The sequence below is a fragment of the Lithobates pipiens genome, unplaced genomic scaffold, assembly GCF_037356315.1.
Source record: "Lithobates pipiens isolate NorthernLeopardFrog02 unplaced genomic scaffold, aLitPip1_a1.2 Scaffold_3, whole genome shotgun sequence".
NCBI lineage: Eukaryota > Metazoa > Chordata > Amphibia > Anura > Ranidae > Lithobates > Lithobates pipiens.
Genome location: NW_027507790.1, coordinates 239,699,791 through 239,715,377, shown reverse-complemented (window position 1 = coordinate 239,715,377; position 15,587 = coordinate 239,699,791). Strand labels below are relative to the sequence as shown.

At 46.7% G+C, this 15,587-nt stretch overlaps 1 protein-coding gene across 1 annotated transcript in view; it reads right to left on the bottom strand.

Annotated features, from left to right (window-relative positions):
- LOC143941044 (phospholipid-transporting ATPase IC-like) overlaps positions 1 to 15,587 on the bottom strand; it is a 198,272-nt gene that overhangs the window by 128,716 nt on the left and 53,969 nt on the right. The window contains exons 4-7 of the mRNA XM_077462954.1: positions 14,934 to 15,047; positions 10,469 to 10,567; positions 10,323 to 10,384; positions 8,851 to 8,923 (exon numbers count right to left, since the gene is read on the bottom strand). Coding sequence (XP_077319080.1) covers positions 8,851 to 8,923; positions 10,323 to 10,384; positions 10,469 to 10,567; positions 14,934 to 15,047 — 348 coding nt within the window. The remainder of the gene's footprint in view (positions 1 to 8,850; positions 8,924 to 10,322; positions 10,385 to 10,468; positions 10,568 to 14,933; positions 15,048 to 15,587) is intronic.

Genomic DNA, 15,587 nt, shown 5'->3' with positions numbered 1-15,587 from the left:
CACTACTGTATGTACCATTCCCTTCATTCAATGGAAATTTTTCCATATATTAGCCTCAAATATTTTTTCCTTCTACGTACATGACAATTTGCACACTTCTGTTGTAAACTTGAAAAAACAATAAAAAATTTTGTAAAATCAGAACTGGATTGAAAACAATATTAACGTTGAAAGGTATGATACCATTATTATATTGTGTTGTCCTCTCTTGTGTAAGAAGTCCTGATACTCTGGAACTTCCTGCCCCAGTATGTCTGGTCAGCTTCTACCTACCCTGTCCGCCTTTAGATGATCCTTGAATACTCATTTATTCAGGGAAGCCTACCCCACCTCCACCTGAGAACTGTACTTGAGTCACCGCCAGCAGATCCTCCCCTGCAGCTACTACCTTTTGTGCCACCTCCACCTCCCTTTAGATTGTAAGCTCCATGAGCAGTGCCCTCCTATTCCTTCTGTATTGAACTGTATTGTAATTGTACTGTCCCCCTTTATATTGTAAAGCGCTGTGTAAACTGTTGGTTAGTGATGGACGAACTTCCGACGGGACGTTTCGCGAACGCGAAACGCGAACGGACACAAACGTTCGCGAAAACGACCGTTCGCCGCGGGCTCCATTGACTTCAATGGGAGGCGAATTTCGCAAACCTTTAGGTCGAATTTGCGGCCACGGGGTAATTATTAGGGGGTAGCACGTAGTCCCACCACCTGGACAATAGCATAATACATGTATGAGGTGAATTTGGGATCGATAACTACAAGCATTTTTTTTTTATTTGGGAAATTGTTCTGACAATTCAGGACTATGGAGCTAATGAAGGCAATGGAGGAGAGGGAAGGTCAGGGACCAGGGTAGGCAAACAAGAGGGTGCAGGAGATACAGAGCACTGACAGCAGCACCGTAATACAGAGCACTGACATCAGCACCGTGACATACAGCGCTGACAGCAGCTCCGTGACATACAGCGCTGACAGCAGCTCCGTGACATACAGCGCTGACAGCAGCTCCGTGACATACAGCGCTGACAGCAGCTCCGTGACATACAGCGCTGACAGCAGCTCCGTGACATACAGCGCTGACAGCAGCTCCGTGACATACAGCGCTGACAGCAGCTCCGTGACATACAGCGCTGACAGCAGCTCCGTGACATACAGCGCTGACAGCAGCACCGTAAGCAGCCCCAGGAGGAAGTCAGCACAGCACAGGGATGGTGTGATCCCCTCATAATAAGAACCCCCAGGAGGAAGTCAGCACAGCACAGGGATGGTGGGAGCCCCTCATAATAAGAACACCCAGGAGGAAGTCAGCACAGCACAGGGATGGTGGGAACCCCTCATAATAAGCAGCCCCAGTAGAAATATGACACCGCTCAACCTCTTCAAAGAGGAGGGTAGGGGCATATAGTACGGTGTGCTTTTTTGGGTCAGGGAAGTGAGCCAAATGAATTAAGAAGGTCTGTGTGCTTGATTCCAAAAATTGTTTATAGACATATACATGGTCTACTGATCACATGTGTTGAATTCCTCCGAGATCCATGCCTCATTCATTTTTAGAAATGTGAGGTAGTTAACACTGTGGTGAGCTAGGCGAGTACGCTTATCGGTCACAATCCCCCCTGCTGCGCTGAACGTCCTTTCGGACAGGACACTGGATGAGGGGCAAGCCAACAGTTCGATTGCAAATTGGGCAAGCTCTGGCCAGAGGTCAAGCCTGCCCACCCAGTAGTCTAGGGGTTCATCACTCCTCAGAGCGTCCACATCGGCCGTTAACCCAATGTAGTCGGACACCTGACGGTCTAGGCGTTCCCTGATGCTGGATCCGGATGACACCTGTCGATGGGTCGGCTGAAAGAATGACCTCATATCCGAAGTCACCAACACATCTTCAAACCGGCCTCTTCTTGCAGGCGCTGTTGGATTGGTACCCGCAAATCCTTCTCTGGGAGTGGGAATTGCTCCTCTGCCAGCGCACGCAAAAGCAGAATGCAGCATTTCTCGAAGCAAGGCCTGGAAGTGCTGCATTCTGACAGCCCTCTGCGACGGCGGTAACATTTCCGCCATTTTGTGTTTGTACCGGGGGTCTAAGTACGTTGCCACCCAGTACTGGTCCTTGACCCTCATGCTTTTTATACGGGGGTCCCTATTAAAACACTGGAGCATGAAGGCCCCCATTTGCACTAAAGTGGAAGCGGTGTGGTGGCCTGGCTCCTGCTCATCATCCAGGATAATGTCGTCCTCTTCATTCTCCTCTCCCCATCCTCGCACAACAGGGATCCCAGAAAGGTTTAAAGCATGCTCTTCTTGCTCCTGCTCATCCGCCCCGGCACCATCCTCCTCTGACTCCTCATCAGACTCCTGTTGTTGACTTGTCTCAGATAGAGTAGCCCCCCCTGGGAATTCATCCAGCATTGCGACTTCCTCATCTTCCCGCTCCTGCTCCTCCACAGCCTGATCAATGACACGACGCAATGCACGCTCCAGAAAGAAGGCATAAGGTACCATGTCACTGATGGCGCCATGGCTGCGACTGACCAGTTTGGTGATCTCCTCAAATGGCCGCAGAAGTCTGCATGTGTCGCGCATGAGCAGCCACTGGCGCGGTGAAAAAAAACCCAGCTCCCCAGAACCGTTTCTTTCGCAGAGTTCATACAGGTAGACGTTAACTGCACGTTTCTGCTGGAGCAGCCTATCAAGCATATAGAAGGTTGAGTTCCATCGCGTCGGGCAATCGCAAATAAGACGTCTGACCGGCAGATGGTGTCGCCGCTGAATGTCAGCAAGGCGAGCCATGGCCGTGTAAGATCTTCTGAAATGGGCCGAGATTTTCCTTGCCTGCCGCAAGATGTCCTGGACCCCAGGGTATTTGACAAGGAATCGCTGCACGACCAAGTTTAAGACGTGTGCCATGCACGGCACGTGCGTGATTTTGCCCTGTTTCAATGCGCTAAGCAGATTGGCACCGTTGTCACACACCACTTTACCAACTGTCAAATTGAGCGGTGTTAGCCACTCATCTGCCTGTGAACGCAAAGCTGAAAGGAGTGCCGGGCCAGTGTGGCTCTTTGCTTCCAGGCACAACAGACGCAGCACGGCATGGCAACGTCTCACCTGGCATGTGGAATAGGTTCTGGGGAGCTTGGGCGGTGCAGTGGAAGAGACGCTAGCAGCGGAAAAGGAGGAGGCAGCTGAGGAGGAGAGGGAGGAGGATGGAGTAGGAGGAGGAGAAGAAGAGTCAGGCCTGCATGCAATCCGTGGCGGTAAAACCAAATCTACACGGGTGCCACGGGTTACATGCTTGACGGCCGTCAGAAGGTTCACCCAGTGGGCAGTAAAACTGATATACCTTCCCTGCCCGTGTTTGCTAGACCACGTGTCTGTGGTCAGATGTATCTTGGCACCGACACTGTGTGCCAGAGATACATTCACTTGCCGCTGAACATGGCCATATAGCTCTGGGATGCCCTTCTCTGAGAAATACTTCCTTCCTGGGACCTTCCATTGTGGTGTTCCAATGGCCACAAATTTGCGAAAGGCCTCCGAGTCCACCAGTTTATATGGCAGTAGTTGGCGGGCTATGAGTTCTGACAAGCCAGCCGCCAACCGTTGGGCAAGAGGGTTATCCGGCGTCATCATTTTTTTACGCTCAAACATTAGGCCCACGGAAGCCTGCCTTTTTGCAGAAAAATGTGAGCTTGGCGTGATGGAAGGTGGAGTGGAGGACAATTGTGAGGAGAGAGGAGAAGGAGAAGTAGAAGACGAGGCTGGACGGTGAGAGCCTGCAGTGTGGCTTTGTGTGTTCCGTTGCTCCCACTGGGCTCGGTGATGGCTGCTCATGTGCCTTCTTAAGGCGGTCGTCCCTAGGTGAGTATTGGGCTTACCGCGACTAACGCGTTGACTGCAAAGATTGCAGATGGCAACGCTATTGTCAGCAGCGGACACGTTAAAAAAAGCCCACACTGCGGAGCCATGTGCCGGTGTCCTGGGAGCGCCAGATGTGACCGTACATGGTCGATGACTCGCTCCTGATACATTTGCAGTCTGCTTTGTCCCTGCTGTGCAATGTAAGTCATTGCTGCTTCTCCTCCCTATCTGCTGGTCCATATCTCCCTCTGAACTCCCCTCCTCTTCCTCTCTTGTGGGCACCCACGTGACATCACTAGACACGTCATCATCAACGTCACCTTCCCCACCGCTATAAGTAGAGTAGGCAGCAACACCGGGGACCAACCTCCTCCTTGGGCTGATCTGGGTACTGGCGTCAGACTGCTGAGTAGCGCTTGTTGCTACCTCCTCTTCCTGATCCAATACCAAGAGTGGCTGCGCATCAGAAATGTCCTCTTGATATGGATCGGAAAATAATTCCAGTGACTCAAGCGGAAGGTATGTGGTGGTGGTGGTGGTGGTCGTGTTGTTGGTGGTAGTGTCTTTGGGGGTGCACATAGCAGAGAGTGAAGAAGAGGGTGCAGATCGAGAGGATGAGGAGGGTGCAGAAGAGTAAGGCTGAGCGAGCCACTCAACCAAGTCTGGTGCATCCTTTAAAGTAATTGAACGCACCTTCTGCAACTTCCCACTTTGGCTCAAGCCTGTTGCTCCTGCCCTACCCCTACCACCCCTGCGGAAGGGCCTGCCTCTTCCTCTGCATGTCATTTTTTAAATGACCCTGTGACAAAACTCTGAGTCCCTATACCGCTGAAGGACTGCTGCAGTATAGGTGAGCGGTCAGCAGTGGTGCACGTCAACCCTATCTATTGTGGACCTATAGCGGTCCTTACAGAACAGCAGACTGTACCGCACTCAAGCCTATGTACCGTAGCACCCTATACCAAGTTACCAGTCCTTATAAGAACTTTTGTGGACCAAGCAGGTTGTGTATTAGTGTTTAGCAGACTGTACGTCAGTCCCTATACCGCTGAAGGACTGCTGCAGTATAGGGCAGCGGTCAGCAGTAGTGCACGGCAACCCTATGTATTGTGGACCGATAGCGGTCCTTACAGAACAGCAGACTGTAACGCACTCAGGCCTATGTACCGTAGCACCCTATACCAAGTTACCAGTCCTTATAAGAACTTTTGTGGACCAAGCAGGTTGTGTGTTAGTGATTAGCAGACTGTACGTCAGTCCCTATACCAATGAAGGACTGCTGCAGTATAGGGCAGCGGTCAGCAGTAGTGCACGGCAACCCTATGTATTGTGGACCGATAGCGGTCCTTACAGAACAGCAGACTGTACTGCACTCAGGCCTATGTACCGTAGCACCCTATACCAAGTTACCAGTCCTTATAAAAACTTTTGTGGACCAAGCAGGTTGTGTGTTAGTGTTTAGCAGACTGTGCGTCAGTCCCTATACCGCTGAAGGACTGCTGCAGTATAGGGCAGCGGTCAGCAGTAGTGCACGGCAACCCTATGTATTGTGGACCGATAGCGGTCCTTACAGAACAGCAGACTGTAACGCACTCAGGCCTATGTACCGTAGCACCCTATACCAAGTTACCAGTCCTTATAAGAACTTTTGTGGACCAAGCAGGTTGTGTGTTAGTGATTAGCAGACTGTACGTCAGTCCCTATACCAATGAAGGACTGCTGCAGTATAGGGCAGCGGTCAGCAGTAGTGCACGGCAACCCTATGTATTGTGGACCGATAGCGGTCCTTACAGAACAGCAGACTGTAACGCACTCAGGCCTATGTACCGTAGCACCCTATACCAAGTTACCAGTCCTTATAAGAACTTTTGTGGAACAAGCAGGTTGTGTGTTAGTGATTAGCAGACTGTACGTCAGTCCCTATACCGCTGAAGGACTGCTGCAGTATAGGTGAGCGGTCAGCAGTGGTGCACGTCAACCCTATCTATTGTGGACCGATAGCGGTCCTTACAGAACAGCAGACTGTACCGCACTCAAGCCTATGTACCGTAGCACCCTATACCAAGTTACCAGTCCTTATAAGAACTTTTGTGGACCAAGCAGGTTGTGTATTAGTGTTTAGCAGACTGTACGTCAGTCCCTATACCGCTGAAGGACTGCTGCAGTATAGGGCAGCGGTCAGCAGTAGTGCACGGCAACCCTATGTATTGTGGACCGATAGCGGTCCTTACAGAACAGCAGACTGTAACGCACTCAGGCCTATGTACCGTAGCACCCTATACCAAGTTACCAGTCCTTATAAGAACTTTTGTGGACCAAGCAGGTTGTGTGTTAGTGATTAGCAGACTGTACGTCAGTCCCTATACCAATGAAGGACTGCTGCAGTATAGGGCAGCGGTCAGCAGTAGTGCACGGCAACCCTATGTATTGTGGACCGATAGCGGTCCTTACAGAACAGCAGACTGTACTGCACTCAGGCCTATGTACCGTAGCACCCTATACCAAGTTACCAGTCCTTATAAAAACTTTTGTGGACCAAGCAGGTTGTGTGTTAGTGTTTAGCAGACTGTGCGTCAGTCCCTATACCGCTGAAGGACTGCTGCAGTATAGGGCAGCGGTCAGCAGTAGTGCACGGCAACCCTATGTATTGTGGACCGATAGCGGTCCTTACAGAACAGCAGACTGTAACGCACTCAGGCCTATGTACCGTAGCACCCTATACCAAGTTACCAGTCCTTATAAGAACTTTTGTGGACCAAGCAGGTTGTGTGTTAGTGATTAGCAGACTGTACGTCAGTCCCTATACCAATGAAGGACTGCTGCAGTATAGGGCAGCGGTCAGCAGTAGTGCACGGCAACCCTATGTATTGTGGACCGATAGCGGTCCTTACAGAACAGCAGACTGTACTGCACTCAGGCCTATGTACCGTAGCACCCTATACCAAGTTACCAGTCCTTATAAAAACTTTTGTGGACCAAGCAGGTTGTGTGTTAGTGTTTAGCAGACTGTGCGTCAGTCCCTATACCGCTGAAGGACTGCTGCAGTATAGGGCAGCGGTCAGCAGTAGTGCACGGCAACCCTATGTATTGTGGACCGATAGCGGTCCTTACAGAACAGCAGACTGTAACGCACTCAGGCCTATGTACCGTAGCACCCTATACCAAGTTACCAGTCCTTATAAGAACTTTTGTGGACCAAGCAGGTTGTGTGTTAGTGATTAGCAGACTGTACGTCAGTCCCTATACCAATGAAGGACTGCTGCAGTATAGGGCAGCGGTCAGCAGTAGTGCACGGCAACCCTATGTATTGTGGACCGATAGCGGTCCTTACAGAACAGCAGACTGTACTGCACTCAGGCCTATGTACCGTAGCACCCTATACCAAGTTACCAGTCCTTATAAGAACTTTTGTGGACCAAGCAGGTTGTGTGTTAGTGATTAGCAGACTGTACGTCAGTCCCTATACCAATGAAGGACTGCTGCAGTATAGGGCAGCGGTCAGCAGTAGTGCACGGCAACCCTATGTATTGTGGACCGATAGCGGTCCTTACAGAACAGCAGACTGTACTGCACTCAGGCCTATGTACCGTAGCACCCTATACCAAGTTACCAGTCCTTATAAGAACTTTTGTGGACCAAGCAGGTTGTGTATTAGTGTTTAGCAGACTGTGCGTCAGTCCCTATACCGCTGAAGGACTGCTGCAGTATAGGGCAGCGGTCAGCAGTAGTGCACGTCAACCCTATGTATTGTGGACCGATAGCGGTCCTTACAGAACAGCAGACTGTAACGCACTCAGGCCTATGTACCGTAGCACCCTATACCAAGTTACCAGTCCTTATAAGAACTTTTGTGGACCAAGCAGGTTGTGTATTAGTGTTTAGCAGACTGTGCGTCAGTCCCTATACCGCTGAAGGACTGCTGCAGTATAGGGCAGCGGTCAGCAGTAGTGCACGGCAACCCTATGTATTGTGGACCGATAGCGGTCCTTACAGAACAGCAGACTGTACCGCACCCAAGCCTATGTACCGTAGCACCCTAGACAGACCAAGTTACCAGTCCTGATAAAGAGCTTTGTGGAACAAGTGAGTTGTGAATGATTAGCAGACTGCAGCAGAAGGGCAGCAGTCAAGTATAATATTCTTTCTATATTTGGAAGAAAGAATATTATACGTGTACAAGCCTATTACCGTACCACTGATACCAGTCCTGAAAAGAACCTTTGTGGAACTAATAGTAACAGCAAGTCTTTAAAATTATCCTCACTGCCTGACACACTGCTTCCTGCCTGTCCCTATACAAATTGGCAAAAAAGAGTAGGCTGGAACGATTAGCTGGAACAGCTCTTTTGTGGACCTGATAGTAACAGCTAATGATGATGATGATGATGATGATGAAGAAAGACTAATCTGGCTGAGCTGTCCCTAAAATAGCAGCATACAGCGCTCTGTCCCTTTATCTAAACTGACAAAAGAAACTCAGGCTGCTGACCTAACACCTATACCAGTCCTGAAAAGAACTTTTGTGTACCAAATAGCTAGCGTTTTCTCTGTCCCTACTCCACACAGGATCCTTTCCCTACAGTGACAGAAGAAAGAATGTAAAATGGCCACCGGATCGGGTGTATTTATAGGTTAGGGGGAATGTCCAAGTGTCCATGAGCTGTCATGTCTCAATTGGTTGTCCTGTAACACATGATAAACGTGTCACGAAAGGTTAAAGTTCTTGTATACATTAAACACGTAAGTCCGCCGGGGCGAACGACGGAAAAAGGCGTTCGAACCCGCGGACGGCGAAAGTCGGAAATTCGCCGCGAAACGACCGCCGGGCGAACCGTTCGGCCATCACTACTGTTGGTGCTATATGGATCCTGTATAATAATGATAGATAGCTAGATGGATAGAAAGATAGATAGAAAGATAGATAGATAGATAGATAGATAGATAGATAGATAGATAGATAGATAGATAGATACACTGCACATTTGTACTTACTGGAATAAATTCATCCTTGTTAATTCGTACGATATCTCCGACACAAATGTCTTTCCATTTGCTCTTTTTAAAGCTTTATGTAAAATAAATTTATGAGAGAGAGTGTGTCAGGCATAGTTGGAAAACAAGCACTCTTTAAACTAAATCTGCCAAAATGATATGATGAAAAACACATAAGGATGTTTCCTTCAATGAAGAATGTGAAAATGTTCAGTAGATACAGAAATACAGTCAACTGAAATCATATGCAAATTTTATTTTTAATTTTCCTGTTAAATTTTCTATGCGGTCCTTACAAAATGTGACCCTCTGCTTTCACTGTAGTATGGTAATAGATATAATTTTGCCCAATTGGGGATGTTTTTTTGCCCCACTCAAATAGAAGGATATATTTTATAGGAAAATCAAGGTCAATCTAAAGTGATAATAATAGGGTCTAATCTAGTGGTATCAATCTCAACTTCAATGCGGGCCGCATCAGCATTATGGTTGTATATGTTTTTTTTTCTCAGTTTTTTTTTCTCACGGAACATGCGCGGGAACTCAACCATGCCCCTCATCGCCGAACCACATCGAACAGTTGGTGTGGCCGAACCGCGCTAAGAGTGGGAGGATCTTAAAGGGGCAATAAATACCAGGAGTGCATTACGCGCAGAGTTTAGGGATGCTCTATGTACAGGGTGCCGAGTTCAGGGATGTGCTAATGTACAGAGTGAAGAGGTCAGGGGTGTGCTACGTACATAGTGCAGACCTCAGGGATGTGTGACATATCAAGTGCAGAGTTCAGGGGTGCCCTGCCTGCAGAATGTGTTTTTAGGGTTGCCCTATACACAGAGTTCAGGGGCATGCTACATACAGAGTGCATGGTCTAGGGGTGTACTATGCACAGTGTGCAGGGTTCAGCTCTCTTTCACAGGCTGTCCACATTTCACTTTCACCTCTCTTAGGCTCTGACCTCTGCAAAACTCACCCCCATCCCCTACCTCTGCACACATCTCCCACCATAGCCCTCATCTCTTCTCCCCAAAAGCTTTCTCGCATCTCACCTACCCAGCCTGGCTCTAGTACTTCCCACTAGGGTAGGTGGCTATGCCTCTCTAACTTGCAGGGAGATCATTGGGTGGCATCTATGCACCCCAACACATATGGGGATCACTGTGCATCCCACACTGCACTTGCATCGGCATAACCCTTGTCCCCGTCGGGAGTGCAGGGCAGACAGGGATCTGCGAGAGTCACTGAGAGGAAAGCTGCTCTTGTAAACGCAGAGGTGGCTTTTCTCAGGGAAAACATTAGAGACCAGTGTACAAGTCACAGATACAGTACGTTGTTTCAGCATCGGTTGTGTGGATGACTTTTATGGACAATTATTTTCAGTTATGCGACTGCAAATCAAGCACCCGTGAGCTCTGGGTTGTATGGGTAGCAGCACTGGACTCTACTAACAGTAATGGCTTTATATTCTTTCTCACCTTCCATCCTTTATAACCTCACATGATCGGTTATTTATCTTGTTGTCCAGTTTGTGACGAGACTAAAAGGATTAAAGGGGTACAGTCATTTGTATGAGGAAAATTAAAAATGTAAATAATAATTTTTTTCTTATTTTTTTACTTACAATATCATCTGACAGGTCTTTGAATGCAGTGATTCCCAGGACAATCGCCAGCGGCATTAGCGTGGTGTACCATGGCACTGTACCTATTTGCGGAATAGACTAGGGGAGCAATAAGAAATTTTTTAATTCTGTTAAAGGTAAATGCAGTATAACTAAAATCAGCAATAAACTGGCCAAGTCATTAATCCTACTCAATTCACCTTTAAATCAGAGTTTTTTTTTATAATCTCTTACAGCAAGATTGAGTAGCCTTCTTTCACTACCCCTGGCTAGATTGCAGCCTTTCGAGACATGTTCAGGGCAAACTCTCCATCGGGGCAAGGGCTTTAGTTTAATGAGAGAGAGGGTTTTTCTTGAACCAAGCAACACACCGATCTACATTTCTGCAGACTTTCAAAAGCCTAACTCCAACTTTTAAAATTCTATAGGCCATTGCCTATGAAAGTAAAAAAAACTATTTTTACTGCAATACTCACCTGCTTTATAGTTCTGTTACTTGCAAAAAGCCCCTGAGGGTGCATATAAGTGGAAATGAGTGAGGGCTTAGCTGGTGACTTTGTCTAAAAAGCACCATTTAGCAGAGTGGTAGAATGGATTCTGAAGGTACCACTATATTTATAAATCTGGGTAATAATATAGGACAGGGACACAAGAAGCTTGTACTGCTGCCTACAAGAGAACTGGACACTATAAAACAAAAACATTGTAGGCCAGTCCAGGATAACCTCTCTTACAACCACCATTCCTCAGTTTTGTTGTAAAGTTGTACCAAGAGCATTATCTTAAACAAGGAGTGGTGAGACCTGTGTCCCACAATGAACCCCAAGTAAAGGATTTTATAATGCGTACAAAAAAGCTATTTTTTTTTCTTGTCCACTGGGGAACATGTAAATCCTTTGGGTCATTCAAAAGCAGTCCAACTGAAGGGTGGGCAACACAGCAAACAATCACTAACAGGCACAAGAAATAAAAACAGAAAAACTAGGGATAACCTGCAGCTCAAAGACCTGCCTGAATATTGAAAATATCCGAAACATCCAACTGATAAAACTTAGAGAATATGTGAACAGAAGACCATATGGCAGACTTGAAAATCTGGGGAACAGTTGCTTGATGCAAAAAAACTTAAGAAAGTCTTGCAGATCTTGTAGCGTGTCCCTCAACAGGAAAGGGTGGAGCCTGATCTGTGAAACCATAAGTGTGGATGATGATATCTGCCTAAGCTACCTGGAGATGGTGGAACAAGAAGCTAGCCAGAGGGACACAAAAACAATGTCACTCAAAAGCAGGGCCGTCTTTAAGGCAGGGCAAAAGGGGCAGCTGCCCTGGGCCATGTTATTGTTATGGGGCCCAAAGCAGCTGCCTCATACTTGCCAACTATCCTGGTGTAAATTCCCTTGTTCCTTTAGTTTTAGTCCTGTGCTGTGTCCCAATATCTCAGTGTGAAGTGCTTATAAAAAGAGTGGGGTTTAATGGCACTACCTATAGGCTACAGGATGTGGGACTCTATCCTTCCTATTTATCAGTTAAACCCGCACACTTTTTATATTTATTATATAGCCCCTTGCGGGTGTCTATTAGGGGAGGCTGCAACCGAGTTTTTATTCTAAGTGCGGAGCCCCTTTTTTTTCTGTTACTAATGCTGTCCAGCTCTGCCCTATTGTTGTGTACAGCTGACTCACCTGCAGATCCTGTGTTTGCATGTAAATAAGCAGAATTCATATGTAAATAGCAATTGTATTCATATGTAAATCGTGGTGACCGACAGTATTCATATGTAAATAAAGGTGGCATTCATATGTATATCACGCCCCTCTGAGGTCATATCCACCATCACCTACACTGAATGGTGCCCACTGGGGAGGTAAAGGGGCATGCTGGAAAGTCCCAACTGTGGTTATTAAGCCTAACATCAGCCTTTTCTGCAAAGGTAAGCAAATGAGTGGGGGGGGGGGGGTAGTGTGGGGTGGGGTGTGCAGAGGTAGGCAGAGAAGGAATTAGTTTGGGGTACACAGGAGAGCAAAGAGGGGATGTATAGGAGGTAACGAAGGTGGGTGCAAAGATGAGCCGAGGAGGCAGGTAGAGTTAAAGGGGGAGGGTTGGAGTGGAGAGGATGGGGGAGGTTTGGGGTGCAGAGGTTAGCAGGTTGTTTTAGGATGCAAAGGTGTACTGACAGGGTGGATAAAAGATGTAGGTATCATGTAGGGCAGCCCATTCATTTCAATAGGCTAGAAATGCAAAGAAAGTGCCTAACCCTTTTTCAAAATCACATGGTGCAACAGCACATGTCAGCAAATGCGTGAGGGTGTCATTAACAATTAATGGCACTGCCGTGTATCTGCTAAAGGGCAGCACATTTCTGTGGTGTCAGGAAAGCAATTTTGAATGCATTCCTGACACACAAATGTGAATGCAGGCTAAATGTCTCAGTTACATTGGTGGTCAGTGTAAATCTTCTCATTACATTGGGGCTTGGTATAGAATCCTTTCATTCACACTAGTGGCCAGTGTGAAGGCCCCCTTACATTAGTGGCTACTGTGAAAGCTTCTATTACATTAGTGGTCTGTGTAAATCCCTATTACATTAGTAATCAGTGTAAACTCCTATTACATTGGTGGCCAGTGTTGAAACTCCTCTTTATATTGGTAGTTGGTAAAATAAATCAGCATTGCCATTGATCACAAGCCCCCCCCCCCCCCCCCCCGGCACTGCCACTGATCCCAGGAGTTCTGGGAGTTTTCTGTCTATTGATGGGCCCGGTCACTTCCCTAGTCCATGGTGTGCAGGCAGTGAGGAAATTATGCAACCAATCAGTGAGCAGTATTACTGTACAGTAATCTCTAGCAACCAATCAACAAGCAGAAATCATGTGCTGTAACCTCTAGCAACTAACCAGTGAACTGTAATGTGTGCTGTAACTGCTAGCAACCAGTCAGTAAGCGGTAATGATATACTGTCACCTCTGGCAACAATCGCAATTGCTGCCTGATCTGATGCAGTAAACTGATTTTGAGTCTAGAGGCTATTTATTATATGTCTCAGAGCAGGGGCAGAGCAAAATTATGTTGGGGGGCCCTGCTCAAAAGGTGAAAGGCAGAAACTACACTAGGCAAGAATGTCCTGGTTCTCAGTACCACCTTGTCCCTATGCAAGGTAAGAAAGAGTTTCTTGTAGGATAAGCTCAGCTCAGCCTATTGCCTTGCAGAGTTAACGGCTACAAAGAAAGACACTTTGTAGATGAGAGTAGAGAGAGGGATGTGTTTAATGGATACAAACAGCTTCTTGTGATACACAGAGAGAACCAGACTCAGGTGCTTTATACAAAGGTCATAATCAAACAGTGAGAAGTCAGTGGTCTTTGAAATAGAATACAAAGGGCATAAACCTGACCCTTCAAAGTGCTTAAAGTCAAACAATGGTCCAGACCTAAGTGCAGGATATTGTCAGAGTATTGATATAATGTGCTGGAAGCTTCTTATCTATATAGAATACTTTACTTTCATGGAGGATATATTTATCATGGAACAGGAAGAGAACACAAACAGGTACACTGAACATAGACAATACATCCTGTTATATCATTGAATACACAATATAACAAATGTTTAAGGCCGCGTACACACGCGCGGACTGTTCGCCCAACTTTGTCCGTCAAACAGTTTCGGCAAACAGTCCGCTCAAAATTAGCATGGACGGACATGGCCACACACGACGAACGAACAGTTTGCTGAAACCGTGCGCGATGACGTGAACGGCACGTACGACGGGACGAAAAATACGACGTCCTATACACTGCATTATAACTTTCGGCGTGTAAAGCCTTTCTGAGCATGCGCGGAACTTAGTTTGTCGAACAAGCCTACACACGAGGGAACTGTTCGCTGAAACAAGGTTTCAGCGGACAGTTTTTCGGAAATTCCGAAAAACCTTGTTCAGCGGACTGTTCGCTGAAACTGTCCGCTGAACGCCCACACACGAGCGGACTGTCCGCCCAAACACTGTTCAGCGGACAAAGTTGGGCGAACAGTCCCCGCGTGTGTACGCAGCCTAAGACAGGGGTTCTTAACCGGAGGTATCCATACTCCTTTGGAGTTTAGGAAACAAATTTTGGGTGTATTACCCAGGATTCCGGAATAATTTGGAAAAATTAAACAAGATTTTGTTTAAATTCATTTATAGTGTCGGGTAACATACAAGTAACATTGTCAACTGTGCAGCTGCTCTGTTCCTAGCTATCCATATATCAAGTACAAAAAAGATATTGACAACTTTTGAAGTCATACTGGTATCTAATAGGACTAGTAGTGATGATGATTTTGATAGTCCAAAGAAGGTAGTATTGGACACATTGGGGGTTTGTAATCACAAAAAAAATGAGCAACTCCTGAAAATCGAAAAATTCCTAGCTTGTCCCTTTTGGCGAGCATTATTAGACAACTACAGTACAGAACATGCTTTCATTACCTGTAGGACAAGCAGGATCAGGAAATAGAAATTGGCGATCCTCTTAAGTTGCTCACAAAAGTTCATTGGTAGAAAGGTGACAACATTATATTTGGATGTCTTGATTTCATTGTTCTGTGCACAGTGAAAGAAAATGTTGAGTTAGAAAACAAAGTGCTATGAATAACGTTTTATGATTAGGCCCAGGTTCACACTGAGCCATACGAGTTCAGCTGAACTCTCACGACTTCACTCCCACATGTCAGTCCCGATTTCAGCTGTGATTTCAGAGACATTTGTGCAGGTGTCAATGTAAATCCCAGCCCAAAATTGCAAAAGGTAGTACAGAAACCACTTTTTGAAATTGGTGCAGTTCGGCAAACGTGGTTTTGCACCGATTAGGATGATGCCATTGACGGTAATTGCCACCGATTTGACATGCAATTTGACATGTCAAATCACATTTCAAAATGCCCCAGGGCTAAGGCAAGGTCACTAACATTTTTTAAATATTAATCCATTGTTGGCATTAATCATGAAAATCGAAATAGTGTAGTGCTGCACAGTAAAATAACTAATAAAAATAAAAAATTGAGACCAAATACCTTCTATAGCCAACATTTAGGAACACCTGGGCATATTAACACCTATAAGAGCTTATTGAATATCCACGCC